The 24,165-nt window shown below is 71.1% G+C and overlaps 5 protein-coding genes and 1 long non-coding RNA gene across 6 annotated transcripts; 4 read left to right on the top strand and 2 right to left on the bottom strand.

Moving 5' to 3' along the window:
• Nucleotides 1–6,160: 6,160 nt before the first annotated feature.
• Nucleotides 6,161–8,446, top strand: LOC142362539 (peptidyl-prolyl cis-trans isomerase FKBP8-like). The gene is given in 9 exon segments (XM_075431311.1): nt 6,161–6,220; nt 6,222–6,396; nt 6,474–6,734; nt 6,737–6,830; nt 7,159–7,376; nt 7,453–7,625; nt 7,701–7,778; nt 7,863–7,966; nt 8,335–8,446. Coding segments are annotated over 9 exon segments (1,275 nt in total).
• Nucleotides 8,435–9,165, top strand: SERF2 (small EDRK-rich factor 2). The gene is made up of 3 exons (XM_075432268.1): nt 8,435–8,531; nt 8,726–8,834; nt 8,950–9,165. The coding sequence occupies exons 1-3, from the start codon at nt 8,525–8,527 to the stop codon at nt 9,011–9,013; spliced, it is 180 nt and encodes a 59-aa protein (XP_075288383.1). The 5' UTR covers nt 8,435–8,524; the 3' UTR covers nt 9,014–9,165.
• A 1,021-nt stretch (nt 9,166–10,186) lies between these two features.
• Nucleotides 10,187–16,089, top strand: LOC142362624 (uncharacterized). The gene is made up of 3 exons (XR_012765203.1): nt 10,187–10,283; nt 15,212–15,889; nt 16,001–16,089. It is a non-coding gene; the product is annotated as an uncharacterized LOC142362624 (long non-coding RNA).
• On the bottom strand, nt 13,488–17,050 carry SERINC4 (serine incorporator 4). Its single transcript, XM_075432266.1, is given in 13 exon segments — nt 13,488–13,704; nt 14,167–14,335; nt 14,338–14,400; nt 14,403–14,466; nt 14,749–14,821; nt 15,141–15,267; nt 15,342–15,437; nt 15,712–15,923; nt 15,986–16,079; nt 16,170–16,249; nt 16,393–16,571; nt 16,746–16,886; nt 17,000–17,050. Coding segments are annotated over 13 exon segments (1,566 nt in total).
• An 819-nt stretch (nt 17,051–17,869) lies between these two features.
• HYPK (huntingtin interacting protein K) lies at nt 17,870–18,759 on the top strand. Its single transcript, XM_075431844.1, has 4 exons — nt 17,870–18,070; nt 18,205–18,260; nt 18,427–18,478; nt 18,597–18,759. The coding sequence occupies exons 1-4, from the start codon at nt 17,885–17,887 to the stop codon at nt 18,690–18,692; spliced, it is 390 nt and encodes a 129-aa protein (XP_075287959.1). The 5' UTR covers nt 17,870–17,884; the 3' UTR covers nt 18,693–18,759.
• A 424-nt stretch (nt 18,760–19,183) lies between these two features.
• Nucleotides 19,184–23,642, bottom strand: MFAP1 (microfibril associated protein 1). The gene is made up of 9 exons (XM_075432144.1): nt 23,463–23,642; nt 23,143–23,362; nt 22,356–22,485; nt 21,869–22,056; nt 21,259–21,367; nt 21,025–21,185; nt 20,630–20,789; nt 19,900–19,989; nt 19,184–19,819 (listed from the first exon to the last, which is right to left on the bottom strand). Exons 1-9 carry the CDS (start codon nt 23,539–23,541, stop codon nt 19,637–19,639), a joined length of 1,320 nt encoding a protein of 439 aa, XP_075288259.1. The 5' UTR covers nt 23,542–23,642; the 3' UTR covers nt 19,184–19,636.
• Between the last annotated feature and the right edge of the window lie 523 nt (nt 23,643–24,165).

The raw sequence follows: 24,165 nt of genomic DNA, 5'->3' as shown, positions 1-24,165 counted from the left end.
GCTGCAGGTGGATGGTGCAGGCTGTGACTGACCATCTTGGAGTACAGGAAGGTCAGGAGTGAGGTGGTGGGTGAAATGGGCTGTTGCCCTGGCTCTCTGAATTTCTCGGGCTGTGTGAGTTGAAGTAAGGATCAGCAGACTCCTAAGGCACTGCTGTGTTGCAGCAGTTACCATGGTAAGACACAGTGCTTGCCTTCTCTGTGGATTCCTCCCCTGCAACTCCAACGGCTGTGTACCAATTATTTATTGCTGCTGGAATTCTCCAGGTACAGTAGATCATACAGCGCTTAGCACGTGGTTCTCCATCTACAGCAGCTATGATGCATCAGTTCTGAAATAGAATTTCTTCCCCAGCTGCATCAGTATCTTAAACCACATCTAGGTCCTGTGCTCTGCTGCTGGCTAGCAGGTGCTCTGCCTCCCAGAGCGGACATCAGCACATTTGGGCAGGGTGGGGGAGGTTCTCTGACACTGAGTGGTCCTCACACCCCAAGGTGGCAGGACCCCTGCAGCTGGCTGTGGACTTCAGTGCGAGGAAGGGGCACACGCAACAGGCTCTGCTGCTGGCCTTCTGGTAAAGCAACCTGGAGCCCTGCTTCCCTGATGGGGAGGGCCCTGCCCTGCGTCTGGTGAGGGAGAGCCAGGGGAAGCTCTTCTGATCCTGTAACTGCAGACCTGGTGGCAGCTGGGCACCAAGTGTGAGTGAAGCTCTTCAGTGGATCTGGCCCAGAGCCCTCTCTTGGTAAGCATCAGTGCTGGTGCCTGGACCAGCAGTGGTGCAGCAGGCACAGGTGTGGTGAAGCTTTCTGGCAAGAGGGACAAAGGATGTGAGAAAGGGCACTGTGCTGGGGAATGCTGGTGGCTGCCCAGGTACCCCTTACTGGGGGCTGCAATTAAACCGAAGCTAATGAGGCTTCAGTTGAGGAGAAATGTACATATGAGGAAGGAGTCCTAGGTTAACTCAGCAAAAATGACTGACACAGGCCTTGCTTCCAGCAAGAGACCTGTGTGGAAAGCTGGCCCAGCCCTGTGAGAGGGCAGCCACCACCCAAAGGTTTAAGTAATGCATCCACCCGGGTGGGCTCTGGCCTCAGCAAAGGGTCTCCAAGCGCCCGGTGCTGCCTCCCCTCTGCAGCCCAGGCCTCCTGCTCTCCTGCAGGGAGCAGAAAACCAGCTGGCTCCGGGTGACGCAGGGCAGTGGGCAGCTGGAGCAGGTCAGCGGCAGCGGGCCGCAGTCCTGTGCAGCGGCCGCTCCTGGGCTGCAGGGCACTGGGCGAAGCACTGAGGGCAGCAGGGCACGTGTGAACCTCCTCCTTAATCTAACACACTCTTGGGGATCTGCTTCCTCCACTGCTTTGGAGACACATCCTGCATAAGCAAGGAAAAGAGAATTGCAGCAGCGGTTTGCCTACGAGCTCCCACTTCCCTCAAACTGTAGAATCAGGCTTTTGATGTGAGACAGCTTCTGGTGGAGGTATTCACAGCGATTCTTCTCCTGCTGGTAGCCAGGATAAGTCTGGAGAGGGAAAAAAAACCCATATGTATGGATCAGCTCTGAGAGGGAAACCAGTCCCTGCCCCGCATCCAGCCTCACCTTCTTGAAGCGGCTGTACTCATGCACGATTGCAGCTTCAACTGCCTGGAACCCAGAAGCAGCAGGTGAGCAGAGCTGGAGCGCGGCTGTATCGTGCCATCGTGCCCCAGGTCTCCCGCTTGCCTTGCGTTCCTGCGTCCCTTGTTTCAGCGCCTTCCTTTTGGCTCCCAGCTGAATGAATTTCTGGCTCACGTTACCGATGCGAGTGTGCAGATTGCGGTACTCCGTGTAGTCTGCACTGAACGCTGCCTCGTAGGCTCTGCGCTGCTCCGCCGAGCAGATGGGGTGGTATTTCCTGATGCGACCAGGAGAAGCTTGTCCTCCCTGGGCCTACACAGCTCTGCAGCAGCGCCGAGCCCTTGCTCTTGGCGGGGCAGGGGGCTGGCAGTGCTATGAGGGGCAGCAAGCGGGCAGGGCTGCGACCCTGCCGTGCGTGGGGCCTGACTTGCAGCCCTTTTGCTGCTGCCATGGGAGCTGAGGCAGGTAGCTCGCCCCAGCCCGCCCACTGCTGCGGCGCTTGGCCGAAAGCCATTAAGCAACAGAGGAGCCCTGTGGCGACAAGTGCCAAGCTCTCTTACCGCAGGTAATCCGGGGTCTCGGCGAAGGAGGAACTGCTAGCCTGGGACCTGGCATCTGGCAAGGAGCAGAAGATCACACGGGTTACAGCTCTCTGGAGCCCCTCTCCGCCCCCAGAACCTGTCCTGCTGCTGGGCTCACCGGAAGGCCCCTTCCCCAAAGCTGAGCCCACAGTCGCACGTCTCTGGTGGGCCTGGAGCCGCTGGCCCACCGGGGAGATCCCAGGGGGGCGGCAGCAGAGACGGCCCCAGAGCGCGAGGCTGGGCGCTTCACCCAGCCTTGCGCTGTCCCGGTGTTTGCCATGGCCACTGGACCAAAGCCTCTCTGCTCACCAGGAGCCCTGTTTTGGGCCACCCACCTCCTCCCAGGGCACCCCAGGGCCAGGTCCATCTTCTGCTGCGTGTGCTGGGAGGGACGAGCACCCTGGGGCTGCGTCCCTGGCTGCTGCCCCGGGCAGCCCTCACCTCTTGGCACAGCGAGGTGCTGCTCCAGCCGTGGGGCCCTCTCCTCCCAGCCGCTGCCGTCCGCCTCCTTGCTCTCTGGGCTCTCCGCGTCCCCAGCGCGGCTTCTGCGGGGCAGGGGCCCAGCCTGCTGCTGGCCCTGTGCTCCTACGTGCTGCGTGCTGAGCATCTGCGGGCAGCTCCGGTGCCGGTCTCGTGAGCCAGGGCTGGGCACCGGGGCGCGGGACCTCTTGCTGGCTCTTGGATCTGGGAGGTTCACCAGGGCCAGGTGCTTCTGAAAGACAAACTCGCTCTGCCACAGGCCTGTCCTGGGCTCCCGTGCCGGGACCCAGTGCTGCAGGTCCCCCACCAGCTCCAGCCCGCACAGCCCAGGGCCGCAGCATCTGCAAGCACTCAGGGGTGCCCTGTCCTTTGGGCTGTGCTGGGGGGTCTCAGCAGGGCCGGCCCCCCACTGCTGCATCATGCACAGGGGTGGCTGGGACAGAGTCCAGAGCCTCTAGAGCGTTTGGGCTGGGGGTTGAGGGGTGCTTTGCTGGGAAGGAGGCACAGAGAGAGAGGAAGAAGCGTGATGCCTTCAGGAAGCGGCTACGCTGAACCGGGCTCTCCCCGTGCACACCCTGGGGCCTTCTGCTGCCGCAGCCCATGAGCGCTTACCACCCCCAGAAGGTTTCTGCCAGCAGCAGGAGGGCAGCCATGCTCCAGAGGCTGCTGCAGAGGCACAAGGAAGGACGGGGATGAGGGTCTGCCATCCTGGGTCCTGGGGCACGAGAGACAGCAGAGACCAGAGAGCAAGGCTGGGGAAAGCATCTCCAAACACCAAGTGCCCAGGCAGCAGCGGAGTGGGTCCAGTCTTGCCCAAAGCGTGCCAAGTACCCGGGAATGCATGCAGGATGCCCGTAGCCGGACCCCAGCAGCAATCAAGCACCCCCAGACCCTGCTCCTCTCACTGCTGCTTGCCCCAGGGCCCCTGCTCTACCTGTGCTGCAGCAGGGCAGTCTGCTGCTGCTCCCGGGCCATGCTCCCCGGCCAGTCCTCAGGTGCCTGGCCTGCCGGGGTCCCCTTCCCGCGGCAGCAGCAGGCAGCAGGATCCAGCTCAGCGGCCTGGGGGAGCGCAGCAGGGTGGGTGTGCTGCAGTGCTCCCGCACCCGCACAGCTGCCGCAGCCGCAGCCCTCACCTCCTCCAGTGCCGCCCGCAGCCGTGCCCCACCAGGCCTGCCCGCTGGCATCCCCTCCAGCCGCCGCAGGGGCTTGTGCTTGTAATGGGGCCGCTGGGCCTGGAGCTGAATCGGGCTTTGAACCGCAGCCGTAGGGCTGGCTGTCGCAGGCCTGAGGTTCCCACTCCCGGGGACATGGTGGGCAGAGCCCTTCCCCGGCAGGCTCATCACGCCATCCTTCTGGGGAGCTGTGACACCTTTGCCTGTGGACGTGCCGGGACATAATGGCATCAGCCCCCAGGAAAATCCCACCAGGTTCTGCTTTCCTCCCCCACCACTCCCGGCACACAGCTCCCCGAGCCCCTGTGCTCCTCACCCGTCACGGCCGCCCCCCCAGCTGACGGGACAGGGACACTGCACAGCTCTCCCAGTGCCACTGGTGCCTCCTGCTTGCTGGTGCAGCCTGAGACCCACCGCCACGGCGAGCAGCCACCGCACCCCAGGGACAGCCGGTCCCAGAGGAGGTGGCACTGCGGTCCCAGCGGCAGAGCAGGGGCCCTGCTGCTGGCAGACCCCAGCCCGGCAGCAGCAGAGGCTCGGCACCCACCGTCACCCCGGGCAGTGCTACCTGCGGCACCCCACTAACCGTAGCCAAGCTCAGCCAGGTCAGGCTCAACCGCTGCTCTGCTGCAGGGCTCCTTCGATGGGGACACGCGCTCCCGCAGCGGTGGGCAGCTGCTCGCCCAGGCACAGACAGTGATTTTCCCCTGGATGCTGCCCAGGCTGTCCAGCCGGCTCTGACCCAGCCTGGGAGAAGACAGCACCGCCTGCCAGCCGAGCCCAGCCCGCTGCCCCGGCCCCACGCAACGCCCAGAAGAGGCCCAGCGAGGTGGGCACCCTGGGCGAGCAAGGGAGGAGCGCATCTGTCCCCAGACTGTCTCCAGAGGCCGCCTTTCCAGGGCTGCCGCTGCCCCGGCCCTCTGGAAGTCCCCGCGAGGACCAAGCTCACAGTGCTGTGGGCACAGAGAGGGCGACGGGGACGTTTACACCCCGAAAGCACCGGGCTGCTCGGCCAGGGCCACCGGGGACGCGAGGAGAGCGGGAGCGAACCTGGCCGGTGGGAGCCGGTACCCCGGGGCCGCACTCCCGCCCGTGGGTGCCTGTGGCCCTGCCAGCGGGAGCGGGGCTAGGGCTGGCCCCGAGGCGCAGAGCGACCGGGGCCGGCGACCGGGGCCGTGGGGGTCGGCGGGCTCACCGGGGCACGGCCAGCCGCACGCACTCGAAGCTGGCCCTGGGCTCGTCCCGGCGGCAGCGGGAGAGGGAGAAGGCGAAGCGCTGCGGGGGGGTCCCGGGGCCTCCTGGCACCGTCAGGCACTGCCGGTGGGACCGGCCGTCAGGACCGCGACCCCCGGGGCCTCCCCGTCCCCTGGGGCGCAGCGGATCCACCCCGCGGTGGTCCCGTCGGTGGGAGTTGGGGGCGGCCCTCCGATCTCCCCGGGCCCCAAACCCACCCGCCCACCCGCGTCCTCCCTGGTTTCCACGGCCCCCTCGGTTTCCCCTCCGTTCCTCCGGTCCCCCCACGCCCGGGGCTCCCCGGTCCCCGCCGGTCCCCCCCATGCCCTGGGCTCCCCGGTGCCCCTGGTCCCCCCACGCCCTGGACTCCCTGGTCCCCCGGGTCCCGCCGGTATCCCCCCCACGCCCTGGCCGCCCCGGGCTCCCCGGTGCCCCCGGACCCCGCACTCACCCCTTGGCCGCCCCGGAAGGCGATCACGGGCCCCGGTGCCCCCTGCAACAACAGCGGCCGTCGGTGAGCACCGCCCGCCCGGCCCGGTCCCACCTGCCGCCGCCCGCAGCCCCGCAGCGCCCGCGCCGCCGCCGCCGGGAGCCGCACGTGCAGGAGGCTGAGCCGGGGGCCCGGCCCGCAGCCCCGGTACCGGAGCCGCCCGCGCAGCTCCGTCCGCGGCATGGCCCGGAGTGCGGCACGGCGGCGGGCGGGGCGGGCGGGTCCCGGGGGCCGATCCCAGGAGGCCGGTCCCGGGGGGCGGTGGCGGGGCGGGCGGCGCCGGGCGGGTCCCGGGGGACGGCGGCGGGCCGGGGCGGGGCGGCGGCGGCGGGAGCCCCGCGGCGGGGCTCGGCCCGGGTCGGCTATTTTTGCCGCTGGGCCGGGCTAATCCCCTGAGCCGCTTCCCGGCGTTAGGTAACGGCGCGATGCCCTCGGCGGCGGGCCCGGCCCCGGCGGCTCCGGGCAGCGGCGGGGCCGGCGGCGGCGGGGCCGGTGCGGGCTGGGGGCCGCGGGCGGCGGGCGGCGAGCCCCGGGGGGGCCCGGCCCGAGGCCGGCGGGTAGCGGCGGGCGGCGAGGCGGGCCGGGGGCGGGCATGCCAGGACCCTCGCCCGGCGGCTCCCCGGAGAGGGAGGCGGGAGAGGGGGGGGCCGCCGCGGGGTGCCGGCCGGGGCCGGCGGGTGCGGTTCCGCCTGCCGCACACCGCCATCCCGGTGCCGTCGGTGCGGGAGGAGGAGCGGCCGTTCTACCAGCGGCTCGAGGCGCTGGCGGCCCCGGGGCCCGGCGGCTTCGGGCCGCTCTTCGCCGCCGACGGCTGGAGCGACCTGACGGGTGAGCGGAGCCGGGCCGGGGGTGCGGGGCCCCGGGGGGTCCCGGGGCGGCTCTCAGGGCCCCCCTGCCCCCCGCAGAAGACCGGCTGCTGCGGAAGCGGGTGGTGCGGGCCGGGCAGGGCGGGCCGCGGCCGCGGCCGGGCCAGGAGGTGTCGGTGAAGGTGCTGGGCGCGCTGGAGGACGGCGGGCTGGTGGAGCGGGACCCGCGGCTCACCTTCGTGCCGGGCCACGGCGACGCCGTGCAGGTCAGCCCCGGGCGGCGCGGCGCGGTGCGGGGCTTGGTGCGGGGCGGGCTGAGCGCCGTGCGGTGCCGTGCCGCGCCCCGCCAGCCCCGCCGTGCCCGCAGGCCCTGGAGCTGGGCGTCCCCACCATGCAGCCCGGGGAGGTCTCCTTCTTCCTCGCCGCCTTCCCCTACGGCTACGGCCGCCCAGGCAGGTAGGGAAGGGGGGCCTGGGCAGGTAGGGGCCCGGGCAGGAAGGGGGCCGGGAGGGCAGGGGGCCAGGGCGAGCAAAGGGCCGAGAGGCCTGGAGGGCAGGAGGATGGGACGGGCAGGGGCGACGGGCAGGTGCCCGGGGACCGGAGCGGGCAGGGGCCGGGGACCGAGGGGCCGGGGCGGGCGAGGGACCCGGGCGGGCAGGGGCCGGGAGAGTGGGGAGCGGGGTCGAGCAGGGGTCCCGGGCGGGCAGGGGCGAGGGGCCAGAGCGGGCAGGGGCAGGGGTCCGGGGTGCGGTGCAGTGCGGGGCAGCCGGCGCTGTGCCCGCAGGGAGCCCGACGTGCCGCCCGAGGCACCGCTGCTGTTCGAGGTGACGCTGCTGGAGGTGCGGGATGACCCCGACCCGCAGCCGCTGCCTCCCGCCGCCCGCCTGCGCCTGGGCTCGCAGCGCCGGGACCGGGGGAACTTCCACTTCGCGCGGGGAGACTTCGCGGCGGCGCTGCGCTCGTACCGGCTGGCCCTGCGCGCCCTCGACGGCCCTGCCGTCGGTGAGACCGGGCGGGGGTCGGGGGTCGGCGGGGGGGCAGCCGGTCCCGGGTCGCTGAGCCCGCGCTCGCCCCGCAGCCCCGCCCGGGCCGCAGGAGGAAGCGGAGCTGCGGGAGCAGCGCGTCAAGAGCCTCAACAACTGCGCGGCTGCCGCGGTGAGGCTGCGGCGGGAGGCCGAGGCGCTGGCGGCCTGCGACGCGGCGCTGAGCATCAGCCCCGACAACGGCCGGGCGCTGCTCCGGCGCGGGCAGGTGGGCCCCGCCGCCCCCCGCCCGCCTCCGCCGCCCCGGCCCCGCGCCTGCTACCGCCCGCTCCTCTTCCCGCAGCTGCTGGCGCAGCAGGGCCGAGACGCGGAGGCCGCGCTCGCCCTGCGCAGAGCCCTGGAGCTGGACCCAGCCAGCAAGGTCCGGCCGCGGGGCGGGGGGGCGGGGGGGTGACCGGGGGCCCCGCTGCAGCCCGCTCCGCCGCAGCCGCCCCGCCGCCCGCAGGTGATCCACGCCGAGCTCTCGCGGCTGGTAAAGCGCCGGAGCGCCCCGGGCCAGGCCGCGCCGCAGGAGCCCCGTCACGGCCCGGTGCCGCCGCCGAGCCCCGGGTGCGTGGGCGGACCGGGCCGCCCGGGGGGAGGGGGGTCGTGGGGGCGGGCGCCCGGCCCGGGCCCGCCCGGCCCCGGCAGCGCTGACGGCGGCCCCTCCCCGCAGAGACCCGGCCCCGCCCGCGGCGGAGGGAGCGGCCTGAGCGGCGCCCGGCCGCAGCCCCGGAGGAGCCGGCCCCGCCCCCCGCCCCGCCCCGCCGGGGCCGCCCCGGCTGCGGGGGGCGGGGGAAAGGAGACGGGGAGGCCCCGCCCCCTAGCGCACTGCCACGGGGCGTGGCCGCGCCCTGCCCCTCCCCCGGCGCGTGGGCGCGGCTCCTCGGCTCTGGCACCTGCGCCCCAGTTTCCGGCTTTTTCGCCCCCGCCGGCAGAACAGCAGCCGTAGCCCGCGGCCAATCAGGCGGGGCTCAGCCGGAGCGGGGAGCCAATAGGAGTGCGGCGGGGGCGGGCTCGGCGTGGCGATTGGCCGTGCCGCGCCCTTAAAGAGCGGGGCGGGGCGGGGCGCGGGGGGGGGCAGTGTGGGACGTGGCGGCGGAGCGGCGGGCGGGTGGCAGCGGCGCCATGACCCGTGAGTGCGGGGCCGGGCCGCGGGGGCCGCGCGTCGTGACCCGCTCCGGGGCGGGGGGATGGGGGTGGGTGGGGTGGTGGGGGTGCGCTGTGGCCCGAGGCGCGGGCTGGGCCGCGGGGTCTGGGCCTGGGCGCGGGCCTGGATCCGTGTGCGGTCCCCGGGCCGGGCCGCGCTGAGCGGCCGCGCCGTGGCAGGCGGGAACCAGCGCGAACTGGCGCGGCAGAAGAACCTGAAGAAGCAGAGCGACTCGGGCAAGGGCAAGCGCCGGGACGACGGGCTCTCGGCCGCCGCCCGCAAGCAGAGGTGAGCGCCGGGCCGCCCCGCCAACCTCCCCCCGCCCCCCCCCCCCCCCGCCCCCGGTCTGGTCGCGGCGGCGGTGCCGGTGCCGCTGCCAGCCCGGCGTCGCGCTCTCCCGCAGGGACTCGGAGATCATGCAGCAGAAGCAGAAGAAGGCCGACGAGAAGAAGGAGGGCGCCAAGTAGCCCGCGGCCGGGCCGGGCCGCCGCCGCCCCGGGGCCGGGCCGCCCGCCGGCAGGATGCCCCGCGCAGCCCCGGGGCTGGGCCGCCCCGCCGGGATCCCCGGCAGCGCCCGGCGCCCGCCCCGGGGCCGTCTCCTATTAAAGTAGCTTGTGGAGCCCTGCGGCCCCCCTGTGCTCCCGCGGCGCGGCCGGGCGGGGGATGGGGCTGCCGGGCAGCGGGGGGGGGGACGACACCCCCCCCGGGAGGGAGCGTTGGTGGCCGCGCCCGGTGCTGGCGAGGAACGTGGACGGTGCGAGGTGGCTGCGGCGTCACGGTGAGGAACAAAGGCGGGGCCTGGCCCGGGGGGTGCCGGGGGACCCGGAGCGCGGCCGCGGGCGTACGGGGAGCCGGGCCGGGGTCGCGGGGAGCCGGGCTGGGGGCAGGTGGCGCTGGGGAGCGGCGGGAGGGCGGGCTGGGGCTGGGGGGGGTGCGGGTGAGCGGCTGGGCCCGGCAGCAGCGCGGGGCCGCCCGCGGGGGCTCAGCCCGGTGCTCTGGCCCTGGCCCGCCATCCTCCTCAGCTCCCTGCGGGACTGGGCAGGGCTCCCGCCGGGCGAGGCGCAATGCGGGCTGCACCGCGTCGGTGCTGTCCTGGCGCTGGGCTCGCAGCGCAGGGAGCTGTGGCCTGGGAGCAGTGGTGGCAGCAGGGTCCCTGCCGCCCCCGGCCCGGCTGCGTGCCCCCTCACCATGGCCAGCTGCTGCCTGTGGGCTAGGCGGAGCCCCGCCACCTCCAGCAGGCCCAGCCCGCCGTGTTGCCCACCAGCACGGGTGGCAGCGGCCCCTTGGTGGCCTGCGGGGGGGAGGGGGGGGTCTGAGGGCTGCTTGGGGCCGGCAGCCCCCAGCTGCTGCTGAGGCCTCTGTCTCCTCTGGCAGCAGCGGAGCTCTGCGGTGTGCACCGGCTGCCTTCCACCATGCCTGGGCCGTGTCCGGGAGCGGAGAGTGGTTTCAGACCCTGCACAAACACCAGTGCGGGGGGCAATCGCTCCTGCTGCTGCCCTGCTGGCCCTGCACCTTGCTTGGCAAGCAGCCTGGCTCGGTCCTGCTCCCCACGGACTGCCTGGGGCGCGGCACAGCCCAGCCCCTCCAGGGAGCCTCAATCCTGGCCTTCTCTGGGGGGGCTGAGTGTCTGGTGAACCCTTCCTGCTCCCTGATGTCCTGGATGCCCTGGCAGAAGCTGAGGAAGCTGCTTGGGGAGCTGATCTCACAGAGGAGCAGCATGCTGTGGGCTCTGTGGAGGTAGGACTGGGGGATGCTCCTGTACGTGGGGCTGGGGGTGTCGCTGGTGCTGGTCGATGACTGCCCAGCCTGGCAGCAGGAGCCACTGCACTCTCACCTCTTCTGCGTCTGTAGCATGGTTTGCTCTCCATCCACCCCTGCAGGAGGGACAGTCGGGCACTGCTCCTGTGCCTCTGTCCCAGACAGGGGCCCCAGGGTGCTTGGGGGGACAGGGAGGAGGGTACCGGGGGTGCTGGGGATGTCTGCTCTGAACTCGTTTGTGCGGAGGTGCAGCAGGAAGCTGGGCTTCTCTGTGCCCCTGTCCCCCACCAGCAGCAGCCAGTGCAGGGGGGAGCGGGGTCTCCTCTTCTGGCGGCCCTGGGGAGACAAGTGGCAGCAGGGGCCGGCATGGCTGTGCCCTGGCTCCCCCAGCCAGGGCCTTCGCACCGCATGGGGAGCTGCCGGTTACCTCTGGTGCAGAGGCGGGAAGCTTCCTCTTGCTGAAGTGCCTGGCGGAGCAGTGGGGTCCCTCGGCCTTGCAGGTCGCGGGGCGGGGGTCTGCTAGGTGACAGACACCACAGTGAGGGGCTGGAGCCTGGGAGCTGTGGGCAAGCAGAGCTGTGTCCCTCTCCCCAGCCCGGGATGCCAGGCCAGGAACAGATCCTTCACCTCAGTGCCCTGGCTGGGGGGGGACAGCCATCCTCTGAGCTGCAGCTGCGGGCGCTGCTGGGCGAGGAGGCTGCGTCTGTGCTGGAGGCTGATCTCCGCTGCTGCCTGAGGTTGGCACTGCCGTGGCCTGGGTCTCTGTGCCTGGGATGGTGCAGCAGGAAGCTGTGTCCTGTGCTCCTGTGCTGGAGAGCAGTGCTCAGGGAGGGGGGTCTGCAGCAAGCACTGCCCCTCTGCCCTCCATTGCTCACCTGCTGCGGGTGCCCCCAGGGGGGGCTGGCTGTGGGGGAGAGGGTATTCAGCATGGAGGGGTGCAGGGTTACCCGGGGGGCTCTGTGGCCTCCAGCTCCAGGGGCTCATGGGGGTCCCCGAGTGCCAGTGGCAGCCTGTGTGCTGTGTCCCCGTGGGCTGGGGGTGCAGACAGGGCAAGCGAGGGCAGCCGAGCCAGCCTGTGGCCAGCACCCACTGTCGCTGCCCTCCCCACCTGTGGGTGCTGGCCCTGTGCTCTGCGGCAGCGGCAGGGCTCACCGCTCGTGGGTCCACGTGTGAGCAGGGCTGAGGGCAGGTGGCTGCTGTTCTCACAGAGGCTCCTGTTCGCTGTCCTGGGGGGATCGAGCAGCCTGAGGCCCGGGGCAGCCAGGGCCAACCATGGGGATGGCTGTGCCTGCAGCAATGGCAGCCCCCGGCCCAGGCAGGAGCATCCCCCACCACTGCCTGGCCAGGCTTGGCTGGACTGCCACATCCTGACGCAGCTCGCAAATGCCAGGTTCTCCTCCACCATCTCCCGCAGGGCCCGCTGCTCCCTGCAGGGACTCAGCATCCTCAGGCAGGGCCCCTGCGAGGATGGGCCCCTGGGCTGGCACGGGGCTGCGCTCCCACGCCTGGGGCCGTGGAGGTGCTGGGTCAGCCGGGGAGCCCCAAGGACACCCAGCGTCACAGGGCTCCCTGGCAGCAGGCCTGGAGGGACGGACGTGTCAGCAGCTCCAGGCAAGCTTCCCAGCCGCCGTGCTCCCGACAGGGCTGAGCAGGGCAGCATTTCCCCGAGAGGCGCCTGGCTGTCCCCGCAGCAGCTGGGCACAGGGTCTGGCAGACCCCCAGCTGATGGCCGGGCTCTGTGGGGCACCCAGGGGCAGTGCCCCTGCCCGGCTGCTGGACCGTGTGCGGGCAGGGTCTCCTGCGGAGCTGGGGACAGCCCTGCCATCCCCTTCTCCCCAAAACACCACCTCTTGTGCTGCCAGCCTTGCTTGGAGAAATCCCCCTGCAGCTGCTCCAGCCCTGCCCACAGCTGGGAGACGTGGTGCTCGGCCTCACGCAGGGTGCGATGTGTCGCATCGTTCTCCTGGGCAGGGTGAGACAGGTTCCCGCTGGGGCGCAGCCTGGGCCTAGGGGCCCTTGGGTGCCCAGGGCTGTGGGGACTCCCTCCAGCCCTGAGTGATGTCCCCAAGCTGTAGCTGCCTGATGCCCATCCCAGAACCCTGTGTGGGTCCTTCCCTCTCCTGGGGAGGGAGAGGAGCAAGCTGCAGCCCCACACCTGGCACTGCAGACCCCTGCTCCCGGTGCAGCCCCTGCTGCTGCTGTTGGGGACCCCACGGCCACTGCACTGCTGCACCGGACCAGCCCGGACCCCAGTGTCATCTGCCCTGCCATGCAGCTCTCATCTGTGGGCTGCACCATGCTGGCTGCGGTGGGCGCAGGGACTGCAGGAGCCATGGCCATGGGCATTGGTCCCTGTCCGGCACCGACTGCCGCCAGCATGGTGTGGGGCCCGTTGGGTGCAGCTGGTGCCACGGTCCTGCTGCCCTGCCGGACCCCGTGGAGCCAACCTGCCGTGTTTGCTCTGCAGGTGGAGTGGGGGCCTGGGGCTGGCCCAGGATCCTGCATCAGTGCTGAGCCCTCCCGGGGGGCTGGGCTGGGACCCCCAATGCCACAGCTTGCTCCAGTACCCGCACTGGTACCCATACCCAGTGCCTCCAGCTCCCCCAGTCTCACCTCCCACTGGGCCTGGCGAGGCACCGGGCCCCAGGGCAACGCTCCCTGCCCTGCCACCCTCCCTGCTTGCCCCTCTCTGCGGCAGAGCTGCCCCGAAGGCACCCCCGGACCTGGCTGCTGCAGGGATGGGGCTGGCGCTGGGATCCTGCGGGCAGCTCCGTGCCCAGCCCCACAGCTGCAGCCTGCCCGGCAGTGGATGGCACAGCTTGGCTCAGAGTTTTGTATAAAAATGTATTCAAGGAGCTATTTACAATGAGCACGGTGCTAGTGGGTGAGCTGAGACGGGGGGCGGCCGGGGCAGACCCCTGCTCTCCTGGCAGGCTCAGGGCAGCCGGCGCGTGGCCGGAGCCACCCGCAAAGGGACCTTGGCAGCAGCCATGGCCAAGCGCCCACCGCTCCGGCCAGCCCCGCAGCTGGCTCCAGTTCGGCGCAGGACCGGTGTCCCCAGGAGCACCCACTGCCTGGGACTAGTGGGGCCCCGTGGGGCCAGGGCACAGGCACAGGGCACGGCAGGGACCAGCCCCTGCTGCTCCCGCACACGGGACCAGGCACAGTCCATCCCAGCAGGGACTACGTGGAGACGCTGACGCGCTGCGGGGCACGTCGTCGCCGCAGGACGCGCAGGGCTGGGCTGCTGCGCCGGTGCTGGGAGGAGCCCCGGAGACAGAGGGGGCTCAGCAGCAGCCACAGGTAGAGCAGGACGCAGGCCCAGCATGAGGACACCTTCACCCAGAAGGTCGACCAGCTCCCGTGCGTGAAGGTGGTCTCCAGCACTGCGTTCTCGTAGCTGGTGGGAGAGGCAGGCACTGGGCGCCCAAGGGACGCCGACGCAGGGGATCCCAGCTCCAGCTGCAGCTGCCAGGCCACCCCATGGCCCAGCAGCTGCGTGTCCCTGGGCACACCCCACCGGCCGGGAGACCCCCAGCCCACAGACCCCAGCCTGTCTCTCTGCAGTGTGTGCCATTGGCACGGGCTGTTGGTGGAAGCGGTGTGGGTCTGCGGGTGCAGAGCTGGGCGCTTCCCCAGCAGCTGCCAGCTTGGCGATGCTGGCACGGCCCAGAGCAGAGGGCCGGTGCAGAGTGCAGCACGGCAGCCCGAGCCCGTGCCGGGAGCGGGTCGGAGCCGGCGAGGTGATGATGCTGAGCGGGTGACAAAGCTGGCAGGGCTGCAGTTCAGGCTGCGCAGCTGCACTAGCAGTATGGAAGGGGAACGAGAGCGAGCAAGGCTGGGCAGCAGCACGGGCCCCTACCTGAACCAGTTGGTGAGGGTCATCATGACGTAGAGTGAAGCGAGGAAGAAGACAAAGTGGAAGGCTGAGTAGCTGTAGACCACCCGGTCTCGTTCATCCTGGATGATGCACTGTCCCCCGGCAATCTCCTCCACTTGCTCACACGTCTGCTCGGTGCCTGGGAGAGCACGGGGCATGGTGGCTCCTGCATCCCCTCCATGCAGGCACCCCTGGGCTGCGACACAGGTGCCCGAGCACCCTGCACCCACCTCTCAGCTCCTCCTCCATCTTCTCGGGGCAGCAGAAGCAACAGGAGGGTTTCTGCAGAGAGAAGCAGTGTGGTGGCAACTGCTGCCAGGGCAGGGCAGCTCGGCCCCACGGCCATCGCTGCTGGGCTGAGCCCTGCCGCAGGGTCTGGCCCTGCCCGACACCAGGGCTGCCTGGCCCCGAGGAGCTGGCGTGAGTGGGGGAGCGCTGTGGGAACCCCCCTGTGCTGGATGAACCTTCCCCAGGCCCAGGACTGGGGCTCAGGAGGGCTTGGGGCGATGGGTCTGGGGCGCTGGTGGCAGGAGGAGGCTGCGGAGGGGCAGCATCCATACTCACTTTAAACTCGAAGCTGTAGACTTTGACCATCCAGAGCGGCCCAAAGACCTCGGCGAGGTAGGAGGCTTCGTTACTGTGCCCGAGAGAGAGGCGGAAATCGTGATATGGGCACCCACCACCCTGTGCCCGGCCCCCAGCCTGCACTGTGGATCCAACCCACCCACAGGAGACCTGCTGTGCCCGGGGTCCCTGTGTTGCCTCTGCCCATCTGCAGGTGCCCAGCCTGCTCCGGCCCTGACACCTCCCGGGACACCCCCCGGGACACCCCGCGGCCCCGCTGGCCGTGCCGCAGGCTGGGGACGGGGTCCCCATGCGGCGCCTGTCGGGCTGGCCGTGCCTGGAAGGGATGGGGCTGCGGGCGCCCTGTCCAGCCCGCGCCGGGGCTCACGCACCATGCGAAGAGCACGCAGGCGTACATGATGGCGGCGCCCAGGACGGCAACGGTGGTGTCCTCCGTCTGCAGCTCGTCCTGCCGCACGCCCGGGAAGCAGACGGTGAGGTTCTGCCCCTCGTAGAGCACTGCAGGGAGGCAGAGGTGAGACAGGCACGTGTCCCAGCCGGGGGGGCTGCCGGCAGCAGGCGGGAGCACCCACCTCTCTCCGGGGGACGGCTGGACAGTGCAGAGAAGGTGAGGTACATCACGTAGCAGCTGATGATTGAGGACTGCAGGAGCCCTGACTGTGGCTGCTCTGTAAGTGTGGGTCAGAGGCATCACCAGAGCCCCTGGAGCACCAGGAGCTGGTGGATGGCTCCAGGTGGGTCTGGGGCAGCCCCCTCCCACCACTCCCCTCCCAACGCCCTGCGCTGAGGCACAGGAGGGGCCAGCAGCAGCCCCGGGGATCTGGGTGCTCCCCAGCTGCCCAAGTGCTTGCCCTGAGCTGGGAGCCCACAGCCGCCCCACCAGCCCCGGGACGCAGCCGGCTGTGTGATGCGACGGCCCGTGCCGTGCCGTGCGGTACTCACTGAGCCGCACACAGGGTGTGATGGAGATGAAGGACATGATGCCACAGAGGCTGCCGTTGATGCTGAGCAGCAGCTTGTTGAGCTGGCAGGCGGCCGGGTGGGTGTAGTACTCATAGAGGAAGGAGAAGGCGGCGGCGGCGAGGGTGTAGAAGGCGGCCGTGGCCAGCAGCACGGCCAGGTACCAGCGCCTGTCCTGCGCAGCACCTGCCAACCTGCCGGGAGAGTGGGTCAGAGCCAGCGGCGGGCAGCGCCCGCCCGGCACCCCGGCACTCACCAGTTCTTGTTCCAGGTGTGCGCGAAGGCAGTGATCAGCACCAGCTGGATGAGGATGAAGGCAAAGCCCCCACAGACCCCTGTGTAGTGCCAGGCTGGGGGGAGAGGGCAGCGTGGGGTGAGCCTGGGGGGCACGCAGGGGCCGCGGGCCGGGGCTGCCAGCCTGGCCGGGGTGGGGGACAAACCTTGGATGAAGCCATCCTCAGGGATGAAGAAGCTGGCAGCACAGAGCCCCACCAGCACCAGTGGCTTCAGGAGCCAGAACCTGTGAGGCAGCGTGCGTCAGCGAGACAGGGCCCCCAGCAGCCCCCATCCCCTGGCAGCCCCCAGCCCCCAGCAGCCCCCGGCAGCGTGGAGCACCCTGTCCCCCTGCAGCCTCCGGCAGCCCGGAGCACCCCGTCCCCGTACCCGTTGTGGAGCCGCGCGCGGCAGTCGGTGCTGGAGCGCACGTTGAGGAGCAGGGCGGCCTGCGCCAGGTGGAAGCAGGCGGTGCCGAAGCAGACCCGGTACACGGCCGAGGAGCCCACCAGCCGCTCGCAGTCCGTGCCCCCGGGCAGGTGTTCGCACAGCACCGCTGAGAAGGGCACCTGCAGGCACGGTGAGCGACGCGATGGGGCTGCTGGGATGCCCAGCACCCCTCGGCCCCCCCAGCTCCCCGGGACTCCTGACAGCCCCAGCATGCCCGACACCCTCCCCACCCCCAGCACCCACGGTACCCCGGGGACCCCCGGCACCCCGCGTGTCCCAGCTCCCGCCCTCACCTTCTCCCTGACGGCCTGGGCCACGGTGCGGGACAGCATGAGGCAGCACACGGCGGAGGCCAGGACGTGCAGGAGCGTGTAGAGGACGCGGGTGCCCGTGGATGCACGCAGCCCGCGGCGGGAGCCGCAGCCACAGCACAGCTGGGGGGGGCACGGTCAGCAGGGACCCCACCGGGCCAGAGCTGCCCCTGAGCCTGGCCTGGCCCCCCTGCCCCGGTCCAGCCCCCCCGGCCCCGCAGCCCCCTTGGCCCCACCTGGCAGAGCAGCGAGTGCAGGAGGCGGCCGTGTGCCCGTGTGCCCGCCATGGCCCGGCTCGGCTCCGCTCGGCCCCGCTGCCCTGATGGGATTAGGGGGATTGTCGGCTCGGCCCGCCCCGCCATCTGCTCGCGGCCACCCCTGGCAGCCGCCGTCGGGGCGAGGAGCCTGCCCAGGGCCCACCAGTGACCCCCGGCCACGGGGACACCAGCCCGGGCCCCCGGTCCCTCCCTGGGCAGGATGAGGCCACGGCAGCCGGCTGAGCCACGGGCTGGTGTGGGTGTCCGCGGGGTGCTGTCCTGCGTGGCGACGGCTGGTGCCAGCGAGGTGCCGTGGTGCTGTGCGGTGCGTCGGGGGGGCACGGGGGTCCCAAAGGACTGGAGGGGTGCGAAGGCACCCAAGGGACGGGGGTACCCCGCAGGGCGGGGACCGTGTGGGCAGCGGGACAGCAACAACCACGTCCGGCCGGGGAGCGGGGTCCCCCGGCGCGGGCAGGGGGAGCCGGGGGGGCGGGGGGAGCCGGGGGGCGGGGGCCCCGCCGCTGCCGCAGAGCCCTGCGACCCCCGGCCCCTCCACAGCAGTTTGGCACAGCCGTGACACGGCGCCGGCGCCCGGGCCGTGCTGCGCGGGGTCCCGGTCCCCGCTGCCCCAGCCAGGCGCCTGGGGCGGGCGGGGGTCGTGGCGGGACGGGGCGGGGACAGATGCGAGGCCCAGCTCCGCCGGGGCTGTGTGCGGGGGGGCGGGCTGGCGCGCGGCGGCGGGGCGGGGCTCCCCGCCGGGAGGGGGCGGTCCGACCTCCGGGCCCGCCCCCAGCGCCGCTCTGGCCCGCCCGCTGGCCGCTCGCTGGTTCCGGCGGCGGCACGTGACCGGAAGCGGGCGGTGGGATGGCGGCGGAGGGGGACGTGGAGCTGGAGCTGGAGACGGAGCCGAACGGCGGCGGCGGCGGCGGCGATGGGGCGGGCGGGCGCGCGGCCGAGAAGCCGCGGAAGCACGACAGCGGGGCGGCGGACCTGGAGCGCGTCACGGACTACGCGGAGGAGAAGGAGATCCAGAGCTCCAACCTGGAGACGGTGCGGCGGGGCCGGGCCGGGCCGGGCGGGCGGGGCACGGGGGCTGCCCGCGGGGGTTCGCGCCGGGCCGGGCCCCGAGCCCCGCGCCCGCATGGCCTCGCCGAGCCGCCCGGTGACCGCGCTCGTCCTGGCAGGCCATGTCGGTGATCGGAGACCGGCGGTCCCGGGAGCAGAAGGCGAAGCAGGAGAGGTAACGGCCGCGCTCTCTCGGGGCTCTGAGGAGCGGCCCGGCCCGCACCGGGCCCCGGCCCACGGCGGCTCTGCCCGACGTCCCGCCCGGTGCCCTCCCCAGCGCAGCCCGTCCCGACACCGGGGGGGGTGTCGGTGACCGGGGGCCGGTTCGTCTCTTGCCGCAGGGAGAAGGAGCTGGCGAAGGTGACCATCAAGAAGGAGGACCTGGAGCTGATCGTGAGTCGGGGCGGGGGCCGGGCGGGCGCTGGCGGGTCCCCGGCCCCGGGTGTGCCCAGTCGCTGCTGCGGCCCCCGTGACGCTGTTCCACGGCCGCGCTGCGGCCGTTCCCCCGCAGATGACGGAGATGGAGATCTCGCGGGCAGCCGCCGAGCGCAGCCTGCGGGAGCACATGGGGAACGTGGTGGAGGCGCTGGTCGCGCTCACCAACTGAGCACCGGGCACGGAGACGGCCGGGGACGGGCGCCGCCTCCCCCAATAAAGGCACTGGTGGGACTGGGCTGTGCTGTGGTCTGCGCTGCGTGCCCGGCGGTGCCGATGCTGCCAGCGCCCTGCACCTCACAGCCGGGGTGGGAGGCAGCAGCTGGGCAAGGCTCTGCCTGCTGTGCACGTCGGCACCGGGCGGCTGCCGGGCAGGCCCGCGGGGCGCAGGCAGTGGCTCCCACCCGCCTTGTCCCTGCCTGCCGCTGGTGGGCTCCGCACCAGCCCCTCCTGCCTCACCCGGAGCCCGAGGCCAGGGCCCGGTCAGGCAGGAGCAGGGCAAGGCAGGTGCAGGGCAGGGCCCAGCTGAAGCCGCCGCGGCCCCCGCTCTGCCTGGCGCGGGCTGTCAGGTCGCTGGCAGCACCCCTGGGACCACGCCGGCCCCTCCTGTCCCACCACCGGGCACAGGACGGCCCCGTGCACCGACAGCACGGCCGGAGTGTGTAAGAAAACAACTGCTTTAATGAAAACGATCACCCACCCCTCCCTGCACAGGTAGAAAAGCCAAGCCCTGCGGGGTCACCGCTGCTCCCCTCACCAGGGCCCAAGCTGGCTGCGGGGGGAGCAGAGCGAGCAGGAGGTGCTGTGGGCCTGACCACCGTGAGGGTCCCTTAGTTCCCCCAGAGCGGGCGTGCTGGGGCCGGGGGTGTTGCCACACGCCCGCACGGCCCTGCCGAGGCTCTCGGAGCGGCTGCTGGTGGACGGCGGCACAGTGTGGCCATCATCCTCTGCGGCACCCGGGGGGGGGAGCCGGATGCCACGTCGCCAGGGCAGGTGTGCTGTGGGGGCACAGAGGCAGGGCTCGGCCCCGCGCGCAGCCCAGCCCGGTGCTGCGTCCCTTCTGTCCCTGCGCCGGCTCCTGGCAGCTGGCAGAGCAGTGCCCTCCTGCCCGCTGCCCTAGGTGGTTTTTCGCTTCTTGGCTGAGGGTCTCTCGAAGACGTCCCGCACACCCGCTGCTTTCTGCTTGAAGAACTTGGTGTTCTGCGCGCTCTCCTGGCCCCAGGCCGAGTCAAAGGAGGTGGTGTCCTGGTCCACCAAGTGCGTGTACTTCGTCCGCCCGGAGCGCCCAAAGTTCTTGACCTGGGGAGCAGAACCGGTCGTGAGCGGCTGCTCCCCCTGCCCTGCCAAGGAGCCCTGACCCCCCCAGGCAGCACACCCACCTGCATGACTTTAGGCAGGATGGTCTTGTTGAAGTGGTCCTCAAGGGTCGGGGCGCTGAAGTCCCTCTTGTATACCTCCTCGTCCTCATCCTGCAGGAGAAGGTCGCGCCTGCTCAGCCCGCAAGCTTCCAGCAAGCGCCAGCAGCGGGTGGCAGTGGGGGAGAGCCACCAGAAGCCCGTATCGCTGCTCTGCCGGGGGCTGCTGCGGTGCCTGCACTCCTGCTAACCCACTGCCAAAGGTGGGGACGCAATCACTGTCCCGCAGGCCTGCCCCTGGCAGCCACCCTCGCATCCCCTCAGGCCCCTTCTCCAGAGCCTGGGCTGCAGCCCACACGGAGCTGCCTTGGTTCTGGCAGGGTCTGCCAGCCCCAACAGCAGCACAGGGACAGCGCTGCTGCGGCGGCTCCGTCTCGGCTGGGCACCCTCCACCCAGCGCACTGCAGGGCGGCAGCGCCGGCCAGCTCCAGGGGAATGGCCCCGGCCCGCTCACGCTCCACAGGGCAGCTCCAGGGGAGCGGCCTCAGCCCGCTCGCGCTCCCCAGGGCAGCGCCCGGCAGAACACTGCGGCATCCCTGCTCCCCTCTGCCGTCGGAGCTGGCCGAGTTCAGATCACCTCGGTCGCTTCAGCCCCGTGTGGCCTCCGAGGGCCGGCTCCTGCCCAGCCCCAGGCACTGCGGCGGGGGTCCACCCAGCCCCTGCTGCCAGCCCAGGCTCCCCCAGCACCACTCACCATGAAGAAGGCGCCGCGGTGGTAGTACTTCTGCAGGAACTTGTATTTGCCCTTCACTGCCTTGTTGGTGATGACCTTGCCGTTGGCCCGAAGCTCGGCGCGGCGCTCCTCCTCCGTGAGGTTCCGCATGCGCTCGATCTCCGCCTTCTCCTTGTCCATGCTGGGTGGGTGGGAGGGAAGCCCCTGAGACCCCGTGTCCCACAGCACCCTCCGGAACAGCTGCTGTCGCCAGCCGCCGCCCTGCACCTTCATGGGCTCCGGGGGAGCGAAGGCAGCCCGCGGGCGGGCGCGAGAGGCTTTGGGTGCTCAGTCTAGCTAAGACCGTGCTGCCAAAGGGAGTCTCGAGGAAGAGACGCCTCAGCTGCCCTCAGCCTGTGCGCGCAGACAGTACTTACGCTTCTCGTTCCTCACGGTCCCGTTTGATGCGCTTCAGCTCACGTACTTTCCAGGCCTCATACTCCTCCTCGTCGTTCTCATCATCTGTATCAAGCGCGTCCAGCGCTGCTAGCGACCGCTTGTTCTCCTCCAGCTCCTTCTTAGCTTCTTCTTCTACAATCTGCAGCAAGGACTGAGCTCAGCTCGCTGCGGCGCCTGCCCCCCCGTGCGGCCCCCAGCCCACCCCTCAGCACCTTGAGCGTGTACTTGCGCCTCTCCTCCGCCAGCCTCTTGGCCTCCTGCTCCAGCTCCTTCTGCTTCAGGGCTTCTGCTTCTCGCTCCTGAACCGTGATCCGGTCCTTCCTGCGGCAGGGACCACAACAGCCTTCAGCCCCTCCGTGAGCCAGCGCAGCATCTCAGCTCCTCGCAGACCACCCCCACCCTGCCCTGCAGCTGTGTGCAGCCCTCGCTCTCTCCAAGGTCGGGCTGAAGCCCAGCGCTCTCCCCTTTCCAGGGCCACAGTGCTGTTCCCCTACAGCTGCGGGTGCACAAACAAACGACGCGTGACCAAACCACCGGCTGTGGGGCACGGCCCGCCACCTGCTTCCCTTTGCTGCTGTACAGCACCTGCCTGAGGGCTCCAGTCAGACCCCGCTGCGACTTCGACCCACAGTCTGATCCGCAGCGACCGCTGCAGCCGACGCGGGGCTGTCGGTGCAGGGATCGGCCCTTGCTCCCCCCCGGCGGGGCGAGCCGCGGCCCCACAGCGGGAGGAGGAGACCACGGCAGCGGTGTCTGCTCGGGCCCCAGCTCCCAACTCCGGTGTCCTCGCCCAGGGCTGCCCCGCACGGCCGCATCACCCACTTGCGGATGAAGACCGGTTTGAGACGCGGCTCCATTTCATCCTCGCTGTCCGTGTACTCCTCGTACTCGGACTCTGACTCAGACTCTTCTCCGGATCGACCCTCATCTTCCAACTCCATCACTTCCAGCTCCTCGGTTTTCCTCTCCTGTGCTCGCTGACGCATCATCCCACGCCGACGCTCAATCTCCTAACGGGGACAAGCAGAGGGGAGTCAGACACCCAGCCCTGCTACCGCTTCCCTCTCGCTCTTCTGTCCAAAACCTGCGATGTGTGGAGTGTGGGCTACGAGATGATGCGCCCATCCCTCTGGGCACAGGGTGGCCTCTCCCGGCATCCCGTCCCACGCAAGAGGATGGGAACCCACCCGTAAAGTCACGGCCAGCTGTGAGACTTCTCCAGCTCCAGCCAACAGCCCTGCAAAAGGTGGTTCCAGCCTCTGCTGTTCAGGGGCTTCCCTGGGCCTGTTACTCGGCCCTGCAAGCGCACCTCATCATCGATCTCTTCCTCCTCCTCTTCGCTGGTGTCCTCCCGCTCCAGGCGCCAAGCTTCCCCCTCCACCTCTGAATCACTTTCTCCAACCACTTCAGGCTCCACGATTTTACGGTGTCTTGCCAGCCTGCAGGAGACCCCGGTTAAACAACGGCACTTTGAATGCAGAGAGGCTGCAAGAGGTTGACTGTTGATGAATCATTCCTAACAAGGCCGTGGCGAATGCTGGAACTGCCCAGCGTGGGCAGACCCCACACGTTCTTTCCCGGGAAGCTGCACTGGCTGGGCACTGGCAGCTCCTCCCCGTCTGTGCTCTGAGCCGGAACGCAGCCCCCAGCGGGAAGCCGCCCCGTCACTGGAACCAAAGGCAGCAGCTCCATGGGAGGAGGCAAACGGCGCTTGATTACTGCCTGCCCAGGGCACGCTTCACGCGGCACCGTCCCTTCCCACCACCCTCAGCCTCAGCACACTGCCGTAATTTTTACTTCGGAGCCTGTTTTCACCTGCACCCAGGCTGTGCCCTGGAAAACGGCAGCTCTGGGTTGGAAGGGCTGCCCACAGCGGGGCCAGAGCCTGAGGCATGGTACAGTGCAGATGGAGAAGAGCCAGAGGCTGTCCCGCACTGCCGGGAGAACGTTCCCGGCTGCTGCCCAGCGCTCCTGCAACTCCTCACTGCGGGGCAGAAGCGCAGGGTCGGCACCCCCAGCCCCCTACGAGGGCAAACCTGTGGGGAAGCGCGGCAGGGCAGGCAGGGGCACAGCTCCTTGCCGACCCCGGCACTCACCGCTCCTCCACATCTTCGGCGATGCGGTTCTGCAGGCGCCGGAGCCGGGGGTCGTTGGCGAGCTCCTCCTCCTGCTCCTCGGGCTCCACCTCCTGCTCCTTCGCCTTCTTGATGAACTGGAACTCCTCGTCCTCCTCCTCCGAGGACTCCATGGGCGCGTAGTCGGGTCGCTTCCCCGATACATACCGCTTCACCTTCACCTTCTCCATGGAGAGCTCGCCTGCGGGCGCCCGGGCCGTCATCGGGGGCCCCGCGCCCGGGCCCCGCTCCCCCCGCCGCCACCGCCGGGCCGGCCCCGCCGCGGCCCCCCCGCCACTCACCTTTCTCGTTGCGGACGGGCACGGCGCCCGCCGTGGACTGGATCGGCGGCTGCTTCATGAGGGCGCTGGGGACCGACATGGTGGCGGCGGGGCCGGCGCCGGGACAGGCCGGGCCGGGGTCGAGCAGCGGCCGCTGGCAAGGGCTCCGCGCAGCCGCTCACCCAGAACTGGAACCGCAACCCCACTTCCGCCGGAAGCGGAACCCCCGACTGCCTGCGCCGAGTAACCGGAAGTGGCGTTACCGGGGATCACTTCCGGGGCGCCGCGTTCTGCGGGACGGGCTCGTCCTGCGCGGAGCCGGTGGCGGCCTCGGCCGGGCCCGGGGCGGGGGAGCGGCGGGTGGGCCGGGCCGGGCCGGGCCCTCCGCCTCCCGCCGCGGCGCGGTGCGGTGCGTCCGCCCGCCCTCCCTCCCGCCTCGCTGGCCGCCGGGCCCTGGCGAGCCCTGCGGGGCTCGGGCCCGTTCCGTGCGGGGCCGCGGTGGCCTCCGGGGCTCCGGGCAACCCAGTATCACCCGGGACTCCCGCGGGGCCGCGCGCCCTGCGCCTGCCCGGAGGCCGCATTCCTCCGGCTTGGCGCACAGCGGGGCCCGGTGGCGGAGCCGCCGGAGAGTCTGCGCCGCGCCCGCCGCCCGCGTCGCTGCCCTCGGGGCAGAGCCGGAGCTGGGCGGCCGCTGCCTCTGCCAGCCGGAGCCGAGCCCCGGCCC

This window comes from Opisthocomus hoazin, chromosome 10 (assembly GCF_030867145.1).
Source record: "Opisthocomus hoazin isolate bOpiHoa1 chromosome 10, bOpiHoa1.hap1, whole genome shotgun sequence".
NCBI lineage: Eukaryota > Metazoa > Chordata > Aves > Opisthocomiformes > Opisthocomidae > Opisthocomus > Opisthocomus hoazin.
The sequence above is the reverse complement of the archived record's forward strand: the minus strand, read 5'-3'. Positions and strand labels throughout refer to the sequence as shown.